At 37.4% G+C, this 18419-nt stretch overlaps 1 protein-coding gene across 6 annotated transcripts in view; it reads right to left on the minus strand.

Moving 5' to 3' along the window:
* Positions 1-15214, minus strand: part of REV1 (DNA-directed DNA polymerase) — a 97299-nt gene extending 82085 nt beyond the window's left edge. For 5 of the 6 annotated variants that reach the window (XM_090006826.1, XM_090006822.1, XM_090006823.1 and 2 more), the window contains exons 1-12: positions 15000-15214; positions 14819-14887; positions 14528-14722; positions 14361-14437; positions 9185-9726; positions 5104-5244; positions 4760-4892; positions 4572-4660; positions 4278-4328; positions 3986-4189; positions 3136-3255; positions 21-113 (exon numbers count right to left, since the gene is read on the minus strand). In XM_090006826.1, coding sequence (XP_089862952.1) covers positions 21-113; positions 3136-3255; positions 3986-4189; positions 4278-4328; positions 4572-4660; positions 4760-4892; positions 5104-5244; positions 9185-9726; positions 14361-14437; positions 14528-14722; positions 14819-14887; positions 15000-15163 — 1878 coding nt within the window. In that variant the 5' untranslated portion in view covers positions 15164-15214. The remainder of the gene's footprint in view (positions 1-20; positions 114-3135; positions 3256-3985; positions 4190-4277; positions 4329-4571; positions 4661-4759; positions 4893-5103; positions 5245-9184; positions 9727-14360; positions 14438-14527; positions 14723-14818; positions 14888-14999) is intronic. The other variant, XM_090006827.1, reaches the window with a different exon arrangement.
* Positions 15215-18419: the final 3205 nt, after the last annotated feature.

Raw genomic sequence — 18419 nt, forward strand, 5'->3', positions numbered from 1 at the left:
GAACTTATCATTTCCCAAACCTGAATCATTTGAACCTGGCGATCATCAATTCCTCTGCTAGAATGCCAAAGCATTTCACCAGTCTTTGTGCCAAACTCTCTCCGAAGAGCTTCCTAAAACATTTAGAATGGCTTGTTCGTCAATGGAAAACAATTCAAGAAATATGAATAAATCATATAAGCACAGTAAGCCTCCTAATATCATCAGCCAAATATACTTGAACAATATAAACTAAATACATGTACATAGCATGGTGAACTATCACAAAGCATTGACACAACGAGGAGAAAACATGGGTGCAACAACTTATTGCGACGTGATTTAGATTTGGATCACTTTATAGATCTATAAATTCCTTGTAATGTGATTTTTTATTGTATGTATTCTTTCCTATTATACCCCTTGTGTTTATTATGTGTATTAGTGACAAGGGATATTTCTGTCGTTATGCCATATTGTAACAGTTTCAATATAAAAGTAACTTACACCATACCATCTCCGCATTGGGAATCATGCAGTTTCATCCATAATCACCTGTATCGTTCAAGGCAATTTCTCGCCGAGGGTTTTCTCAAACTTCTTTAAAAAAGTGGTTTTTCACAGAAAAATCTTGAAAATTTTTCAGAAGTTCTAAAAATTGAAAAAATTATAAATAATAATAAAAGCATAAGAAAATAATAAGTTTTGAATTTCTTTTCTTGCAAAATTTCAAAAAGTTTTCAAATATACAAAAATAAACAAAAACATAAAAAATAGGCTTAAAATACAAAAAATAAGATATTTTAAAAATATCGTGATAAATTCTTGATGTTTTAAAAATATCGTGATATATTATCGATATTATTAGCAAACCTTAATATGCTGAAATTATCGTGATATTTTCAAAATATAAGCAATATCGGTGACTGGTATCAGCCCCCTTTAAAGTCTGCTCTTTCTTCTCCATTGCTTGGTGATTCTCTGTGTTTAATACAAGGCTTTGATATTTCCTAAGAGAACATTCATGGTTTTGGCACCAAAATAGCCAAAAGAAATTTGAGAACAAGAAAAAGAAAACAATTTGGAGTTGGAAGGATAAAAAGCCAAAGTAGGTTTTTGGTGAAGCAAAAGAGGCTAAGGACTAAGGAGAAAGCTTGTTAGCATCATTATGGGGTTCTTGACAAGGCAATATTTCATTTGATGCCACTAGTTGTTTCTCAGAATGCTTGGAGCCATATAACAAATTGGATAAGAATAGAGAAGCATTTGATCATGATTTAAGTAGAACCTTCACGGAATTTGTAAATACCCATGAGCTTTAAGGCAAACAATGAAATAATATTGGTCTGCCTATGGATGCATCATGATGCAAAATCGGTCAAACTATGGTAAGGTAGGACCATTAACAACTTCATAGTTAATTCCCCCAGGCCTCATGTTTCCAGACTTTAGTTATGACTTAGCTAATATGAAAGTTGTCAATTCAGTGGAGATGAATAATGGGGTGCCGACTATTGCAGGCAATGCAACAAACTACAAGATGTTTACAAGACTAATGATGGATATTGTTAAGAAATATGTAATAGTAGTTTGGTTCTCGTATTTTGCCTTATATATACTTAAGTATATTCAAGTATACTTACAGGTATTTCATTTTTTTGTATTTTTCTATTAGTTAAGGTATACTAGAGGCATACCTATTATTCACATATTTTAGTTACCTATCAAGTTTAGGTTAAGTATACATAATATATGCATTATGTTAGAATATGTTTTCTATTTAATTTTTGTCGTGTTATTGAAATGACTAAATAGTTTATTCTTCTACTATTTATTTTATGTTTCTAACATTTTTTAAATAATCAACTAGCTGTCAGTATTTGCTCTAACAAGTTAAATGACCTCCTCCTTTTTGTTGTATAGTTGAGAGAGTGATGGATATAAAATCTGTCTGTGTATGAGCATTTCTAGTGAGGTTTCATTTGTAAATGTTGTGAAATATTCGAATATTAATAAAAAAAAATTCTTGTTGTTCTCTATCTATGTATTATTTTTGTTGTTTGTGTTAGTCTTTGGATAAACACATTATATGAATATTTTTGGTCTCAGTTGACAAAACATGCATTTTTTGGATTTGTTCTTTGTCTTAGATTTCGTGTCATTTTGTGACAGGATATGCATGACCGCTAATTTGGAGTGATTTGGACTACTAGTGCCAACTGCTCAACAAACTTTTTATTAGAGGAGACTAGGTAGACGCTTGATGATAAAGGAGGTGACTCATGGTTTTGAACTTTGAAGGCATGGAAGAGAATGATAAACAAGTGGGTATCTAGTCAACATTAGATGTTGGAGGCAACCAGTGCTTTTGACAATGTGGGTCCATATACCCGGTGGAAAGCAAAAGCAGGCTAAAATAAATAAATAAACCATCATAGGGAAAGAAACAGAATTAAGAAGCCAAATTCATAAAAGGGTAAACATATGCAACAAGATGATTACTCCAAGGATGACAGACCTGAACCCAGTAAGAATACAAAGAACAGTGAGTCAGTGAACTTTTTTGTTCAAATAGGTCATTGATATGACAACATAGGCAGATGCAGGGACTCAACTACAACATTCTCACCAATGAACCACTTCGGAGGCACGCCAACAGTATATGACTACAACAAACTTCTGGTTTCACTTTAGATTTGTTGGTCCAAAGCAAAAGCATAAATGTTCATTAAATGTCTTCGGCATTTACTTTTCAGATTTCATTGAACGCAACGATTAAAGATGTTCAAAGTTCATATGATAATGATTTAGCATGTATAAGCATAACCAATGTTTCTATTATGCAGTAGAAAAATAGAAATATATGTGTGTGCGTATATGAATTGTATAACACACTGATCATATTTATTCAAAAAATGCAAATTAAACAATCCAAAACTATGCTATTTGCAAGTACAATATATCCAAAATTCATAAGCACACAAAAGAAAAGATGGCATGCAACCAAATACCATACAAAAAACAACTAATTAAAAAACAAAGGTAAGCTATGGATGCTTATCTGATCAAACATACAAATAGTTTCAGCATCCTTTAATAACATATCCACACTTTTAATGGATAAATTGCTTTATATCAGTTTGCCACTTATTGAACCTTTGAAATAAGGCGAAGTTCGCCACAAGTTTGAATATTTTGATCATTCAGCTTCTCTGCCAAGGCATGTCCAACGCCTGGAAGCTCCTTGATTGGAAGGTTAACCAGGTACTCATTAACCTATAAAATATTGAGGAAATGAGGATGACAGAAGGAAGCAGTTATTAGTCGCATTGTGACCAGCATAAGCATTATAAAACATGAAACCAAGCTATCAAATGACAAAAGAAAACTATTGTACATATAGACAAAAATGACAAAAAGATTGGTCCAACGAACACCTAAGCAACACAAAATTCTCAAAATATGGGACTCATTAAAATAATATCTTATTGGAATTCTGGCAGTGAAGGATGAATTGCATAATATTTTGGTCTCCCTCCTACCCGTTTCCACTCTACTAACATACATAATTGATGTGCATTATGTATGTGTATATACACATACATTCCATATATTTTTATTTATTTGTGAATCTATTTTGTTATGAATCACAATAACAAATCATGGAATACTCTTAGTTTGTAGAGGTTCAAACCCCAAAGCCAAAACTAGCCCTTGGATCATACTTCATATGTTTAGAATTTTTACATGCTAAGGTTGACTACAATATAACAACCTGCACCATTTGCACATTTTGCAATCACTGAAAAATATTCCCCTGGCCTACATACCAAAACATGCCATATGCTGGTGTCTTTTAAACTAATTCTTTTTCTATCCAAATACAGATTGAATACACTCAAACAACAACAATGAATCATGTACAGAATGTAAAGATGCTCACGCAAGCTCAAAACCACTATAAACGACTTATTAAGCAAAAAGCATACTAAAAAATCAAGCACACCTTTTCTTCTGTGATATAACACTGCCCATTAGGTTTGGCTCTTCTGGTAGCCAGGCGAGCCATGAGCATGTTTGCAGCAATGCCCGCACTGGCAGTACAACCAGTAGTTTCAACAATTTCTTTTCTGATGATTGAAGCCACATCCTCAGGGTCCTTTGTTCCCACGACTGTCACATCTAAAAATGCTTCATCACAGCTTACTGCCTGCCCTTTATCGATATTAGTGTTAGCCATTGTTAATCAATGAACACAAAGAAAATGAATCTTGATCTAAATGTAACAACAAACGGACCTGGATTTTGTTACAGTGCTTGTGTAATATGCTATAGAACTGGTCAGCAACCTGATCATGGATTTCAGAAAAATAAAGGTTTAATACAGGCCCTCAAGATGTAAATGTGTGTTTTCACAAATAGAATAAAAGACTCTCTTCATCAATGACCCTGCACATCGGGCCAAAGAATTCATCACCTGGCAATCGAATAAAAACAAAGGGAAGGAAAAAGTACCCATTTGTTTGTGTGCCAGAGAGAGAGAGAGAGAGTTTTCATATGTTCATCAATCTAGTACCAAAGGCAAAAGTCACCTCTTCATAAGCTTCAAAGTTGTAAGGCATAATGACAAGGTGAGGACAAAGAGCCTTGGCATCCCTGATGAACATTCCAGCACGTACGCCTACAAAACATTGGCCAATGTGCTAATCGCATTTGCTCTTAAGGAAGCCCAGCAGATGAGTGAAGAAATCAAAGTTCAAACAAGATATTGACATCAGACCATAATCCCTTGCAGGATAGTTTGCAGATGAAATTTCAGCTGTTCCCTTTGAACTGTCCGAGTGGCATACAGCTACTGGCTTCTCATGCAACTCAGGAGATTTTCTGATGACTACAGATACAAAAAAGCAGTCCTGGAAGTGCCAACAATTCTTATGAACATTTATTGTGATTCAAAAGTTCAAATAATCACAATGAAATATTGAAAAATAAAACTTTTGAACATGACTTAAGGTAATACCAGATTTACCAGAAACAAATAAAATCAACTTTGGCATGCAGATGGACAGAGGAGAGAAAATTTGCAACCAAAATGTAACTCTTGCAGATATTTACAGAAGTTACCATGTCAATGTGAATAATAACTCTGCTTTTTGAGGCATCATGAACACTACTTCCAGATTTGTCACAAGCCCTGTGTGATGACTGATAAAAACGCTTGCAGTATCGATTTCTCCAGGTTCCTATGAAGTGCAACCTAGAACTCTAGAACAAAAAAGAAATACATCAGGAATGGAAGACAAATGGTTCCATTTAGATCATCTGCCACATGCAGTGAACAATTAAATGACAAGAAAGGCAATTAAAAGGCAACTGTGCAAGAGGACTGTGAGGCGCATGTTAAATGGGATTCACAACATGTCCAAGCCACTCATAGTGACCAAAAAAAGCTTGTTAATGTATCTCTCCAAGCATCCAATATTACAGGCATAATCATTATATGAAAACCTCTTCTCTGATAACCAATAAGATGAGAGAGAAAAATCATGGAAACAAAACAAATGAGTGAAGCAGAGTGGCATCCAAGTCAGAACTATGTCACAAGGACACGACGAAAAGGACGCCAGACAAGTGAATTTTGTAAAATTTTCTATTAAGAATAGTGTTAAAGAGAGCACGACACAACAGTGAATTGGAGGACCCCTGTGACATGGAGTCAGAATGATTCTGTATGTCCTGATCCATTCCCTCCAAAACACAAAAAAGCCCACCACCCCGCCCTTTTGTTTTCGGTCAAAGGCGTCTGAACAAGGTAAGGTTTTCACAGAGATAAAGTGACTACTAACATAAAGGGGAAGACAAACACACAGAAAAGAAGCAACATGACTGTGACAATGCATAGCCAAATAACAATGTGATATAACTAACAAAGTTCCATCCAGCAAAATTAACAACGATCATGAGATCAAAACATGTGAGCCACATCTTGCATTGTAAAGGCAGTTAAGGGAAAACAGAAAAGATCTTCATTCAAATTTCTTTATAAGGATCAAACAATAAACATAAAGCAAGAGAAACAACAGACTATCATGCACAGTGTTCCAGAGCAATATTATGCACATGAATAAGACATAGAACATGCTAACACAAGTCAAAAGAAATAAAAAACTTCCTCGCAACTCCGAAAACATTTGCAGTCAAATGGGATTGCACAATAAAGTCAACCAGCTCTAATTAAGTTCATAACATAATGAAATAAAAAGTGATGATGTAACTGAATACATTTTTTCTCATCAATAGGGATTATAGACCATAATATAAACGGTTGCCTTAATCATACACCACACAAGAAAACACAGTCGAAAAGGATGAGAAGATGACCATGTCCGAACAATCTTCAGCTATCATCTATGTTACCAGGACACGCCATTTTAGGTGGCATACCCGTGTCCAGGGATGCACAACGAACTGAGCCGGCTCGGGCTCGGGCCCCGCTCGGTTAAGGCTTGGTTCGGGCTCATCCGTTCCGCAAATGAGCAGAGCCTGTACATGTGTCTAAAGCTCAGCCGAGCTAATGAGCCGAGCCTGAAGGACCTGCCGAGCTCGATAAGGCTCGGCTTGAGCTGGAATGGATATTAGGACCCGCCCCACCCCGCTCCGTGTTAGCATTTCGAAAGTTGAAAGTGAAAATAGTGTTTCACTTTCACTTTCGTTTCCCCCTTTCTTCTTTCAGTCTTCTTTTTCCCCTCCTCTCCCGCAGCCCCGCTCCCAGCTGAGCTTCCCCTCCAGCCTCCACCCCTCGCATCGTGGCCGGCAGCCATACAGTGTCTACCTATGCTGCCATCCACCACCGAGTCACTGATGGCTGACGCGGCGATGCCCCTTGCTGCCGTGCATTGCCCCGAGCCCCGCTCCTCGGTTCGTTGTCCACCATACTCCAAGTTTCGGCGCCATCGCCTCTGTCTCCCGACGGACTCCCATCCCCAGTTTCGATATGTGGGCAGGTACGTGGCTTTCTCCCTCTCTTCTTTCAGTTTTTCTTCTTCATCATCTTTGTTTCATGAAGGGGAACTAATGCTCCTTTCATATGGAAGACATATTGGAGGTTCTCATGGTTTCAACACCAGATAGGGATGACCTTGTGCTCCCAAAGGTGTGCATCATATGGTTCAACTCCTGAAGATTTTACAGTACATCAACATTTCATATAATAGAATCAAAGAGATTTAAATTCATAGTGTTCTGATTCATGTGGTCTTTGTACTGATTTCTTATTAGGGTGGTTGGGAAGATGATGAATCTGTAGAGGAAGCTGCATGTCGTGAAACACTGAAGGAAGCAGGAGTAAAAGGTGATCTTGATGTAAGTGTTTCTTATATCCTGTATCGGTTTCCCACTTTAATCTAATATATTTAGTTTTTTAGTTGTTTTGCTGTTTTTCTTGTTTCTTCATGATGTATGTCATACACTGAGCTGACTGTGGCATGTACACATGAATGTGTGTGGCGCACACACACACACACACTCTCACTCAATCAAAATGTGGTTGAGCCCAGGCTGAGCATGAGCCGAGCCCAAGCCAGCTTGGCCCGTTTCATTCAGAACGAGCTAAACGAGACCAGCTGGGCTGGGCTCGGCTCGGCTCAGCTCAGCTCGAAAGTCGGCATGAGTCGAGCCTCAACAGTAATGGTTTAGGCTCAAGCCGAGCCTGCACAAGCAGGACTTCGGGCGAGCCTAGCTTGGCCGTGTGCATCCCTACCCGTGTTAACACGGGGGCGGGTACCGGACACGCCATTTTGCGTGTCCCATCAATTTTTAATTTATAACTTTATATTTTCAGTTTTAACTTTATATTTTCAGTATATAATATATATTTTAGATATACCATATATATTTAGATTATATTCAGTTTATTTTGAATTTATTTTGTATTTATGTGATATTTAATATATATATATATAGCCGTGTGCCCATACCCACATTTTTTGGAATTGTCGTGTCGTACCCTCTGTACCCTTACCCTTACCCGTACCCTCACTTGTACCCAGGTGACATAGCTACTCATAGATGTAAAATAAACATAGTTATAAAACTTCCAAGGAACAAACCTTGAAAACCCCAGCTAAACCTATGCACTTGAAAAGATTGAAATGAGGAAGATAGATACATATATATAAGTAAAGAGAAAAAGAATTAATGTAAACAACAGGAAAAAATGAAACAAGCTTAGAAGCAGAAACATAATTATACTATAAAATGTTGTCTTTTTTTCCTTTTTGGGGGGGAAGGGACTAGGGGGCACCATTCTTGGTGGCCGGATCGCTGCAGCTGTTGATTGTGTAATTGTGTTTGCTGGGTCTCGGTTGCTGTCTGGTGTTAATGACTCTCTCAAGATGGCAATTAGGGGATGACATGAAAAGCAAATATAATGCAAATAGAAAAGGACTAGCATGCAGATTATGAGAAGGATTGCACGCAATGACCAACACATGAAAATATCGATACTCAAAGAAGAAAAGGAGAAAAAGAACAAAGGGAAATAAAAAGGCTAAGGTCAACCAAAGAAGAATTAAGATCAGAGGAACAAAGGATGAAATTAACGAATTTCTTTTTATACTAAACTCGCAAAGTAAGATAAAGAAAAGATGAAAATAATTGGAGGTGGATTCATCGAAAAATAATTGAGAATAGCTTCCAGCAATACTGTCTATATCTTTTTTCTCTTTTTCTGAATAAGCATTATTGCCCATATCAAAGTCACTGTCGCTCCAAAACCATGAAAGAAGCCAGAATTAGAAGCTGCAACAGTTCACTCATATTATACACATTGCTCTATCATCAACTCAGGGTTTCCATTTACGACCTTTGACATATGCAGTAATTAAAAAGAATAAAAAATAATATATGAATAAATAAACATCACAACAATCACAATCGACAACTCATAAAGTAACATCATCCAGTAGGCAACGAGTGCATGCAGATACTCCACCCATGAAACCACCCTGTGATGGAAGTTTGTACTCCAGTCTCCAATGTCATTGACAGCAAATTAGGACTGCAACCCAAAATGTGCAAATACCTAGAATGGTTATCCATCTTCTGCTCTTTGCTTGCACACTCACTGACATGAGCACCACATAATTCGTAAAGCAACCTTTCCTCTCCTCAACTATATATGTAACAGAAAATGAGCAACTCTAACCTTGAAATAGTTTTCAACAAAATTTGAATCTCCAAGTGAAGAATTTCGTGGTTCAGATGATCTTGCAATAGTTGATTGTCTATCCTCTCTAGGACCATCTGGATCTACTGGCTCAGTGGAACTTGCTTCTGCATCTCCGCGACCAAATGACTCTGAATATCCAAGTGAAGAATTTTGTGGTTCGGATGATCTTCCAATAGTTGATTTTCTATCCTCTCCAGGACCATCTGGATCTAATGGCTCAGTGGAAGTTGATTCTGCATCTCCACAACCAAATGATTCTTCATGATTAGGGACAGTAGATTGATCACCTTGGGGATGTAAATGTTTCTCATCTTCATCTGGAAGCAGAGCTGCATCGTCAACAGATATCTCCGCTTTATTTATGTAAGTTGCCATTGAACTTTCACCTTCAGATTGTTGGGGCCTCAAAGGTGACACAGACCTATCAGATGCTGATTTGCTTTTCAAAGTGAAAAAGGACGATAGGTTTTGCTGCTTTAGAGCTCCATTTAAAAGTTGATCAAGTTGATATGGCACCCCTTCAGAAGGAAACAATGACTACATAAATCATACCAATACCAAGCACAAAGTAATAAAATGCTAATTGCCTAGATAACAAGTCAATGAAAACAGAGTATACAAGAGAAATTCAGAAAGTACATAGTAAAACTGAAACAACAACCAGCCACAGCTTTGGAGGTGACCAAAGCTTGCAAAGAACCTCTGAAGCAGGATCCAAAAGAATTGGTATGATAAAGCATTCTTTGAGAAAGTTGACAGAGGCATATATGTGAACACAAGGATGTGAGTTACCTATGCATATTATATACACAAATTCATGCACATTAATATATACTAGAAGAAAATATGTGACCAAATTCACAAAAAATGAATCAAAAATTATTTCTTTATCTGAGAGAGAGAGAGAGGATTGGACATGTAAAAGGCTGATGAAACTATGTTATTAGTCAAAGGCAAAATCTATAAAGCTATTTAGCCAAATTATCAAACAAGAAACAGATCCACTAGGATGTTATAGATTACAAAAATCACACGTTAATTCCTTAACAAAAAACATAAAAGAAAATAGACACAGCATTGATCGTGAAAGTATAACACGCATTAGTATGTTTTGCATTCTAAGGACAAGACATATATTTCTCAACAAAATAACAAATAAAGACAAATAAAGCAATTTAGAACCAAGGAAATATCATATATATCTTTAACAAAAGCAAAAAAAAGGAAAAATATCATATGCATTACAAATGTATGTTATATAATACCAAAGAAAATTAAACGTCATTTTCAAAAAAAATGAAAAAAGAAAGACCCGAACAAAACAAAGAGAAAAAATAAGGCTTGATATCATGATCCTTAACTCAATGAATAAAATTATGCAAGATATCAAAAAGGAAAAGCATAAATAATGTTGACGCCTCATCTGCATTAGCAGAGGCCATAATTCCATTGTGGATGATGATTTTTTGTTGAAAAACAAAGAGAAAGCAGATTGAAAATACCGATGCACGATCAGCATTTTCACTGGCCTATCTAAATAGTGGAGTTTCCAGTATTAATGTGTGTGTACATATACACACTCACTTTCATATATAAGATGGAAACATATAGATATGCATGCCACTTTACAGGTTCATAAACTAGATCCAAGATCAATGCCAAGATCTAATTAACATCCAGCATGTAATAAACCCAAATATTAAAAAAGAAAATATTTTGCTGGATCTGATTCTTATCGTCCAATCCAAACCAATGGTGGGGTGCACAAGTCCAGTCTACTCAGACCTGGACCCAACACAGTACCAATAACTTGACATCTGATTCGGGTCCCAACCCAGAACCCACTGAATCCAGCTAAGATCCAATGAATTGACATGCCTATAATGCAGGTATTGAGAAATGAAGAGGGGGAGGTTGTTAAAATGTAATTGCAAAACAACATTGTAAGTAATATATATATATATATATATATATATATATATATATATGTCCATAATACCCAAAAGGGTATTTCTGTAATTTCATCTTTTACGCATGTTGCACTTGGAATAATGCTTGTAATTTCTTCTTCATTTTTATTTTTTTATTTTTTCCTTTTTTATTCAAGTGTCATATCACATTGGGGGCCTCCCTGTGGTCCCTTTTGCTTGTATAAATAGGGGTGTTCCCCCTTTGTAAAGTTCAAGCTTGAGAGTCTCAAGCATTCTCCTCTTTTATTGAAACACATGCCTTAGTGCATGTTTGCTATTTTTACGCATTTGTGCGTAGTTGTTCAAGTGTTGTGTGAGTGCTTTCGTGCACATCTTTTGCAAAGTATTTGTGCTTGTCTATGTATTGTCTCTTTGTAGACATTTTCACAGAGGTGGGGAGGTGAAGGGGCTGACTCAAACCCAGTACCAATAACTTGAGGTCTGATCTGGCTCCTGGCCCACTGGATCCAGCTAGGATCTGATGCGGAGTAATGCCTATTCCTTATGAATGCAGTGATTGAGAGAATTAAGGGGATGGAGGGAGAGCAGTAGGTGGACATGACACTTTGAGCAAGTGCCACGTGTGTACATACTGAGTAATACATTTGTAAATCATGAAATAGCCAGATGTGATAAAAATTGAACACGTATATGGCAAAGAACCCAAAGTTCAACATGAACTCTTTTGTCAGAAACAATAAGAAAAGAGGATCATGTTAATATTTGCTTATCTCAGGATTGATGGTCCTATATGATACATACATACATACATACATACATACACATATATATACATACATATATATATTTATATATGTGTGTAGCAGTCAGATGTGCTAGGCACAAAAAATAAGAATTAAAATAAAATCCTAAAAATAATAAAATGAGAAAATTTGCGAAAATTGTTTAATATTTCAAACATTACTACCAAACCAGGATGATCATGTTTAAAAATTATAAAAACATAAATATTGACAAGTTGCCTCTGCCTAAGCATTCACCTAGGTCACCTCGGCGCTTATATTTTAATCACTAAGACACACACAGATATATATCCAAGCTCCTTATGTGCTCAACTCACAAAAAGTTCGGCCCAAGGTTATTCATTTAATAAAGAAGCAGACCCCAGCTTAATTTTAGGCTCATTTAGTTAAAATAAAAAGAGCATCAGCCCCTGTTTAGGCTTACTGAAAGATCAATAAGCCTATTTAATATGTTGTTCAAGTACTTTACATGCATTACCATATGGTGAAACATTTAACAAAAACACAACTTGTAGTGCAACAGTTTTGCCTTTCTTGCAAATAGAAGTTAATGGGCTTAAATCCCATGACCACTGCCTTAGCAAACCTATAAAATATTTTATAGATTAGCGCAAGCCTCAGTACATAGGTTGCCAGACAGAGATCAAATGGCCCAGGCTTAAGCTCCGTTGATTCAACATAAAATACATACATACATCCTATAAACACAAGCACAAAACTGCAAACGCACAAATATTTTTGCATGCATGAACTGCTATAGTTTTAACAAAGGTATCGCGCAAATCAGATGCATAAAGCATTGGCAAGAGATTGGAAGGAAATAACAATATTTAATTCAACATAAGTTATAACGATTTCAGTCCATCCCCCTCAGTCCTTAAGCATTTTTTTAGGCCATGACCTTAAAAATTTTTCCACAACTCGCTAAAATTGACATGGCACCAATCAAAGTGAGGGTAAGCCAATCCTAGAGAGCCCTGACCAGATCTTTGAACCACACAGATGGGTGAACTGAACCTAGTCCTCACTCAGCCATTTGGCCAAATCAACGGTTCAAGTTTCGCCAAGTTGATTGCAGCCAATTTTTTCTCAACATAGACCAAGACAAAAGTCACACATGGTCAGCTGAAAGTACAAGTACATGTTATCTTTTTTATATTTTTTCCCACTCAAGACAATTAAGTTCTTCTTAGGATTCCGTAGAGGTGGCCAACTGGCCAGGGATCTCATTTGATCAGAATATTCTGGTAAAAGACAAGTGGTACTGAAGTGAAGTCCATCTGTGATGCATTTCCTGCCTGCAACATTGAAAGTCCTTTGGTTGTGATAGGAAAAAAAACATAAAATTTTACAAGACAAGGAGAATATGTTGGAGTTCAAATAAGTGTGGCCCTTCTTGATCAAAGCAGCATCAAATCTCGACTGATTTAGAGGCAGGGGAAAAAGGCTTTGCTGACTACATCTCCTGTAGATGAAAGATTTCAACACGTCTAACTATCAAAATATGAAGTGATTGAACAAGCATGTCCACAAGGAGCAATGGTTGAGAAAATGTTGAATTTCAATTTTCCAAGTTACGAGTCAACCAGTTAATGGTCAAGAGACATTTCAACTGTAACATGCAACCTTCCACCCTGTCCTGTCATTCACCATTATTAAATGGCACTTGAATGCCTGAGAAGTTCATAATGTGAAACTCAAACAAACTTTAATTACCACCTGTCAAGGGGCTCTCCATGAGGCATGACATATCTGCATGATGCACAAATGGCCTCTTTCCTCCATCAGCCCATCACTCATTTAAGCAGCATTCTAGCATCCGATTTTGAGTTATATTCATCTTGCACAAGTAGGGGATGCTATGAGTCTGCTCAATGGGACGCCAAATCAATGAAAAGTACAATCATATCCGGGAATGGGAATCAGGATCCAAGCATTTCTTGCTCAAGTATTGGAGTTTGATGTTCGATTTGCACCCAAATCTTGTACATCTATGGATGTTTAACTGGTTGTGTTCGTAAAGTTATATTCAAACATATAATTGAACATAAACCTCCCAGACGGTTGCCTAAATCTCTATGAGGGTTAAAATGCATAATTTACTTGGTTACTTTTTACCTGGTTTCTCTAACCACAGCTTGGCAGTAAAAAGAGACGTAAAACAAATGACTACTACTACTACCACCACCACTACCTGGATGATAATTAAGTACAACTCCTTTTTTCCATAATTCAATCGTGCTCCCTCCCCTAGATCTCAATTCTTTTACTGGACTCCAAGGTCCATCTGGCACAAGAATCATCATCAATACAATCACAAGCAAAAATATGTACTCGGTTGGCTGAATTTCACAACCTACATCAAATAACAAAATCATTCACAATTAGAAGAGCCATTCCACGATAAAGATAACTCACAATTCAGAACACGATTCGCAGCGATCGAGTCCAACAACCACGCCGGCTTGACAACGGGGAGCCCTTTGCTAAAGGACCTAAATACGGAAACAACAACACCAGTAAAAACTAAGCATTCGTTAAAGAAACGAAAACCCAAGTGATCTCGAGGCAGCAAGAACCCGCACCTGAAGTTCTTAATTTTGCTATCCGGCAAATTGCTACAGATGATATGAGTAACGCGTTGCCTCGAGAAGTAGTTCTCGAACCGTCCTCCGTGCTTCAACATATAGTTCCGAAGTTCTTGGCTAGAAGGGATGGTGAATCCATCGACGAATATGGAAATCCCGTGAAAGAGACCCGTCTTCCTATTCGAACCGCTACTGGACGATCGAAAAAACAAATCAAAAAGAAAATCAACGACAAGAAACCCGACAAAACATCAAAGAAAAAAGAAAGAAACAGATTCAGAAGACTACCTCAGGGACGAGCTCGAAGCATCCACATCGAATTGCGACCTGAGCTTACGATTCTTCTCGTCCATGTAACTGCGAGATCGCGGAAAAACGGAGAAATTTTTAGGGTTTCGAAATAAAAGTCTCTTTGGAGGAGAAAGAAAAGAGGAGAAGAGAGAGAGAGAGAGAGAGAGAGAGAGAGAACCTGCCGAAATCGGTGAAGGGAGAGCGTCTGAAGGCGAGCGGTTTGGAAGAGGCGGGAGAATTGGAGCCCCACGCCATGCCTAGGGTTTTCTGCTTCTTCTTCCCAGAACTGGAATCTTCGGATTCGCGATTCCGATTCCCGGGCCTTCCGGAATAGGAGCTCATGGCGTTGAGCTTTCTCTCGATCGGAGTCGGTGGCGGGGAAACGCAGAGATGGAAGACGGAGACGGGGACGGAGTGGACCGCCAAATCTGTCTGCTTTAAACGTTGGAATTGGACCGCCTGGTAGCCTGGGTTTCAACGGATCGGACACTAGTACCTAGATCCGATCCGATCTGGTTGTACGTGGACACTTTGAGTTGATGTAAACAGGTCGGACTCGGTTCGGATCTGGGATTACTGAATTCGACCCAATCGGAGCTGGCTTAACGGGATTTGGATTCCGATTCGGATCGGCTTAAAGAAAAGGTGTTACTGGACCCCTGTCTGATTATCTAATTGGATATATGTAACCAGGTTGAATCATCCATCGGATTTAGATTCAGTTCACATTTGAATTTAGATATCAAAATTCAGAACATCATACCGAATCCAAACTCGGAATGTTAATTGGTTTCTACTTACTTTACCCAATTCCATTGATCTGATTTGGATTCGGTTTGGCAGACAGCCCAAACTCAACCCGTTGGCATCCTAATAGTTAATTAGGTCTCAGGAGGAGTGAGCAGCGGGCCAGCCCCGGCATGGCTTGCACCTACAGATGTATGGATGTTCAACGGATTGGATATATATGATATTCGACCCAATTCCAAATCCGATCTCTCTCTCCTAACCACCATTAGACCTCTTACGAAGAGAAGCCCCAGCCGAAAATGAAGACAAACAACACCATTCTCCCCAAGCACAATTTTTCAAAACCGAGGTAAGAGCATTTTATCTTTATGCATATACTTAGTGGCATAGAGTACACGTATTCAGCCTATTGTTTAAAAAAAAATGCTAGTTATTGATCCTAAATAGTATGCATAGTCTATTTACTTTCTAAACCTGTATAGACCAAAACGTTGATTAGCGGATTATGCTAAGTCCCGGCACATGTATTGATTCACGCATATGGGGGTGGTGTACATAGAAGTTATTGAATAGGTTTTGACAGGCTTATAACATTAGGAGTCACCTATAGTGAATTGTCATATTAGAAAACACTTTGCTTTTTATTTGAAAAAAAAAACATAACAGAAAACAAAACATATGAAAAGAAGTTGCAAACAATTTTGATTCAAATCAACACAAGTGAAATGAATGAAATAACAGAAAAAAAAAAAACAGAAAGCTCTGAAGCAATGATGATCTCAATCATCATCTTGGCACTAGAAAAGGTCTGCACCCAAATGGCCGAACATTGGTTTCTTGGGTCAGAATCATATAGTAAACATATCTAGTTTACAGGTTAAACAAAATATAGAGGTTAAAGGACTTTGGCATTTAGGCTAGTCCTGAAAATCATGTGGCCATTCCCAAAGCAAGTTAACAACTAATTTCCTTGAGTGGCAACTAGTGGTTTAAAACAGGATCCATCTGCTTCCCATTATTTTCCACCTAAAGCACTCAGTGGCATGCATGCTGAAGCTAATATCCAACGCAAAAATACATTGAAAAAAAAAAAAGAATTCTATCACAAAGTAGAAGTATGCCAAGGGGCATCTTTCTATTATTGCATTTGTCATCCAATTGCTCCAGTTGGTAAATCTTGTACTCCATATTCTAAAGTTGCTCCCGGTTACAAGGAGTTTCACCTGAAGCATATTTCTCGAGGTCTGGTGGATCATCATATTCTTGAAACTATTGAATCCCATTCAAGTTGCATCTTAAAGGAGGATATTAGGTTTCTGCCCACAGCCTCAAGGAGTTTCCTTTGAATATGTATACATATTTGATTCTTCGGGTTCTTGCCAATTTGTATTTTTCCACTTCTCCCCCATACTCGTAGTTCGATTATACCAACCTGGGTTGACCCAATGTGACCTGAGGTAGGTTTGCATTGTTGGTGCTGCGGGCTGCAGACCCATAAGGGTATGTCATAGTTGGTAAGGTCTGGAACCACCGCCCATTATGACCCAAGCCTTGGTCATTCACTTAGGAATGCGGGGAAGCGAGTGTATTGATTAAGACTCAATCGTATCAGATTAACTATTGATATCTGATAAATGAAATCTGGACCTCATGACTTACGTAAAAAGGGTGTTCGTTTTAATTTGTTTGCAATGTATTAATACCATGTTTATCAACGTAGACTCCAGTTGTTCTTGTTTCATGCTAATTGGTATTCAATAGCAAACGCCATGTGATAATTGGTATTCATTCCTACCATTGATTGGCTTGGCCATTTTTAACCAGACGGCTACCTCTCCTTTGTCACACAGTAGGCCAGGGTTGACTTGACATCTTGTCTTGTATCCAGACAACCAGTAGGGTGGACCGCCCTATTGGTGCACCTATATCGTGGCTGCAGCGGATTTGCAGTATGTCAATGACTCATCACAACCTGACAAGAGTCATATATACATATATATATATACAATAAAATATTTTAAGAAGACAAAGGGTTCAGTATAATCTTATAAGAAAAAAAAATCGAATTTGTAAAACATCAATAGTATATGTATTCTTGTTCTATTTGACACTCTAAAGAAAAATACAAATTTGAATGGTTTTGGCAATCATAGTGTGCGCATACACACTTTTGTAAAAGTTGCACATTGTACTATTTGTTTCTGAAATGAATATTTATCTCATTCCCGAGTAGTAAATGTCGATTATACTTGTTATTTTCCCTACAAATGAAATATGTGTTACATTTGAGATTCACTATTATGCACATATTGAGAGTAGGTTTGAAACTCATGGATGCGCACATACATTGGTTGGCAAAAACTTACTGCAGTGCACATGTTTAAATAGCATGATAATTTTTATTAAATACTTGTGAATAGAATGTTATATGTTGATGAAGGTGGCATGTGAATGAGATATCCATGACGTATTCATGTTGCGCACAGTTTTGTATGTGGTTGAAATATGAAGGTTGCGACCAATGTTTCAATGCATGAACCGCCTATTGTTAAATGCATATTTTTCTCATAATTGCACAAATAAGAAAAACTACAAGGGCACGATAGTACAATATTAAAACTGAGCATGCCAAATCCTTATGGTGTCATATGGGAACTTATGATGCTAATTGATTTGCATATAATTGAATCATGATTGCATGTAAATATTATGACATGTCTTGTGTTGGTTGATCTATACTTGTTCTGCAAAAATTTGCATAATAAAGGACATTTTTCATGCCATGATCATGTGAAAGCTCAAAACCGAGCTTGGGGTCTTGCGAGACCATTATAGTGTCATACGAGTA

This window comes from Nuphar pumila, chromosome 5 (genome assembly GCF_984573655.1).
Source record: "Nuphar pumila chromosome 5, dmNupPumi1.hap1.1, whole genome shotgun sequence".
NCBI classification, from domain to species: Eukaryota; Viridiplantae; Streptophyta; class Magnoliopsida; order Nymphaeales; family Nymphaeaceae; genus Nuphar; species Nuphar pumila.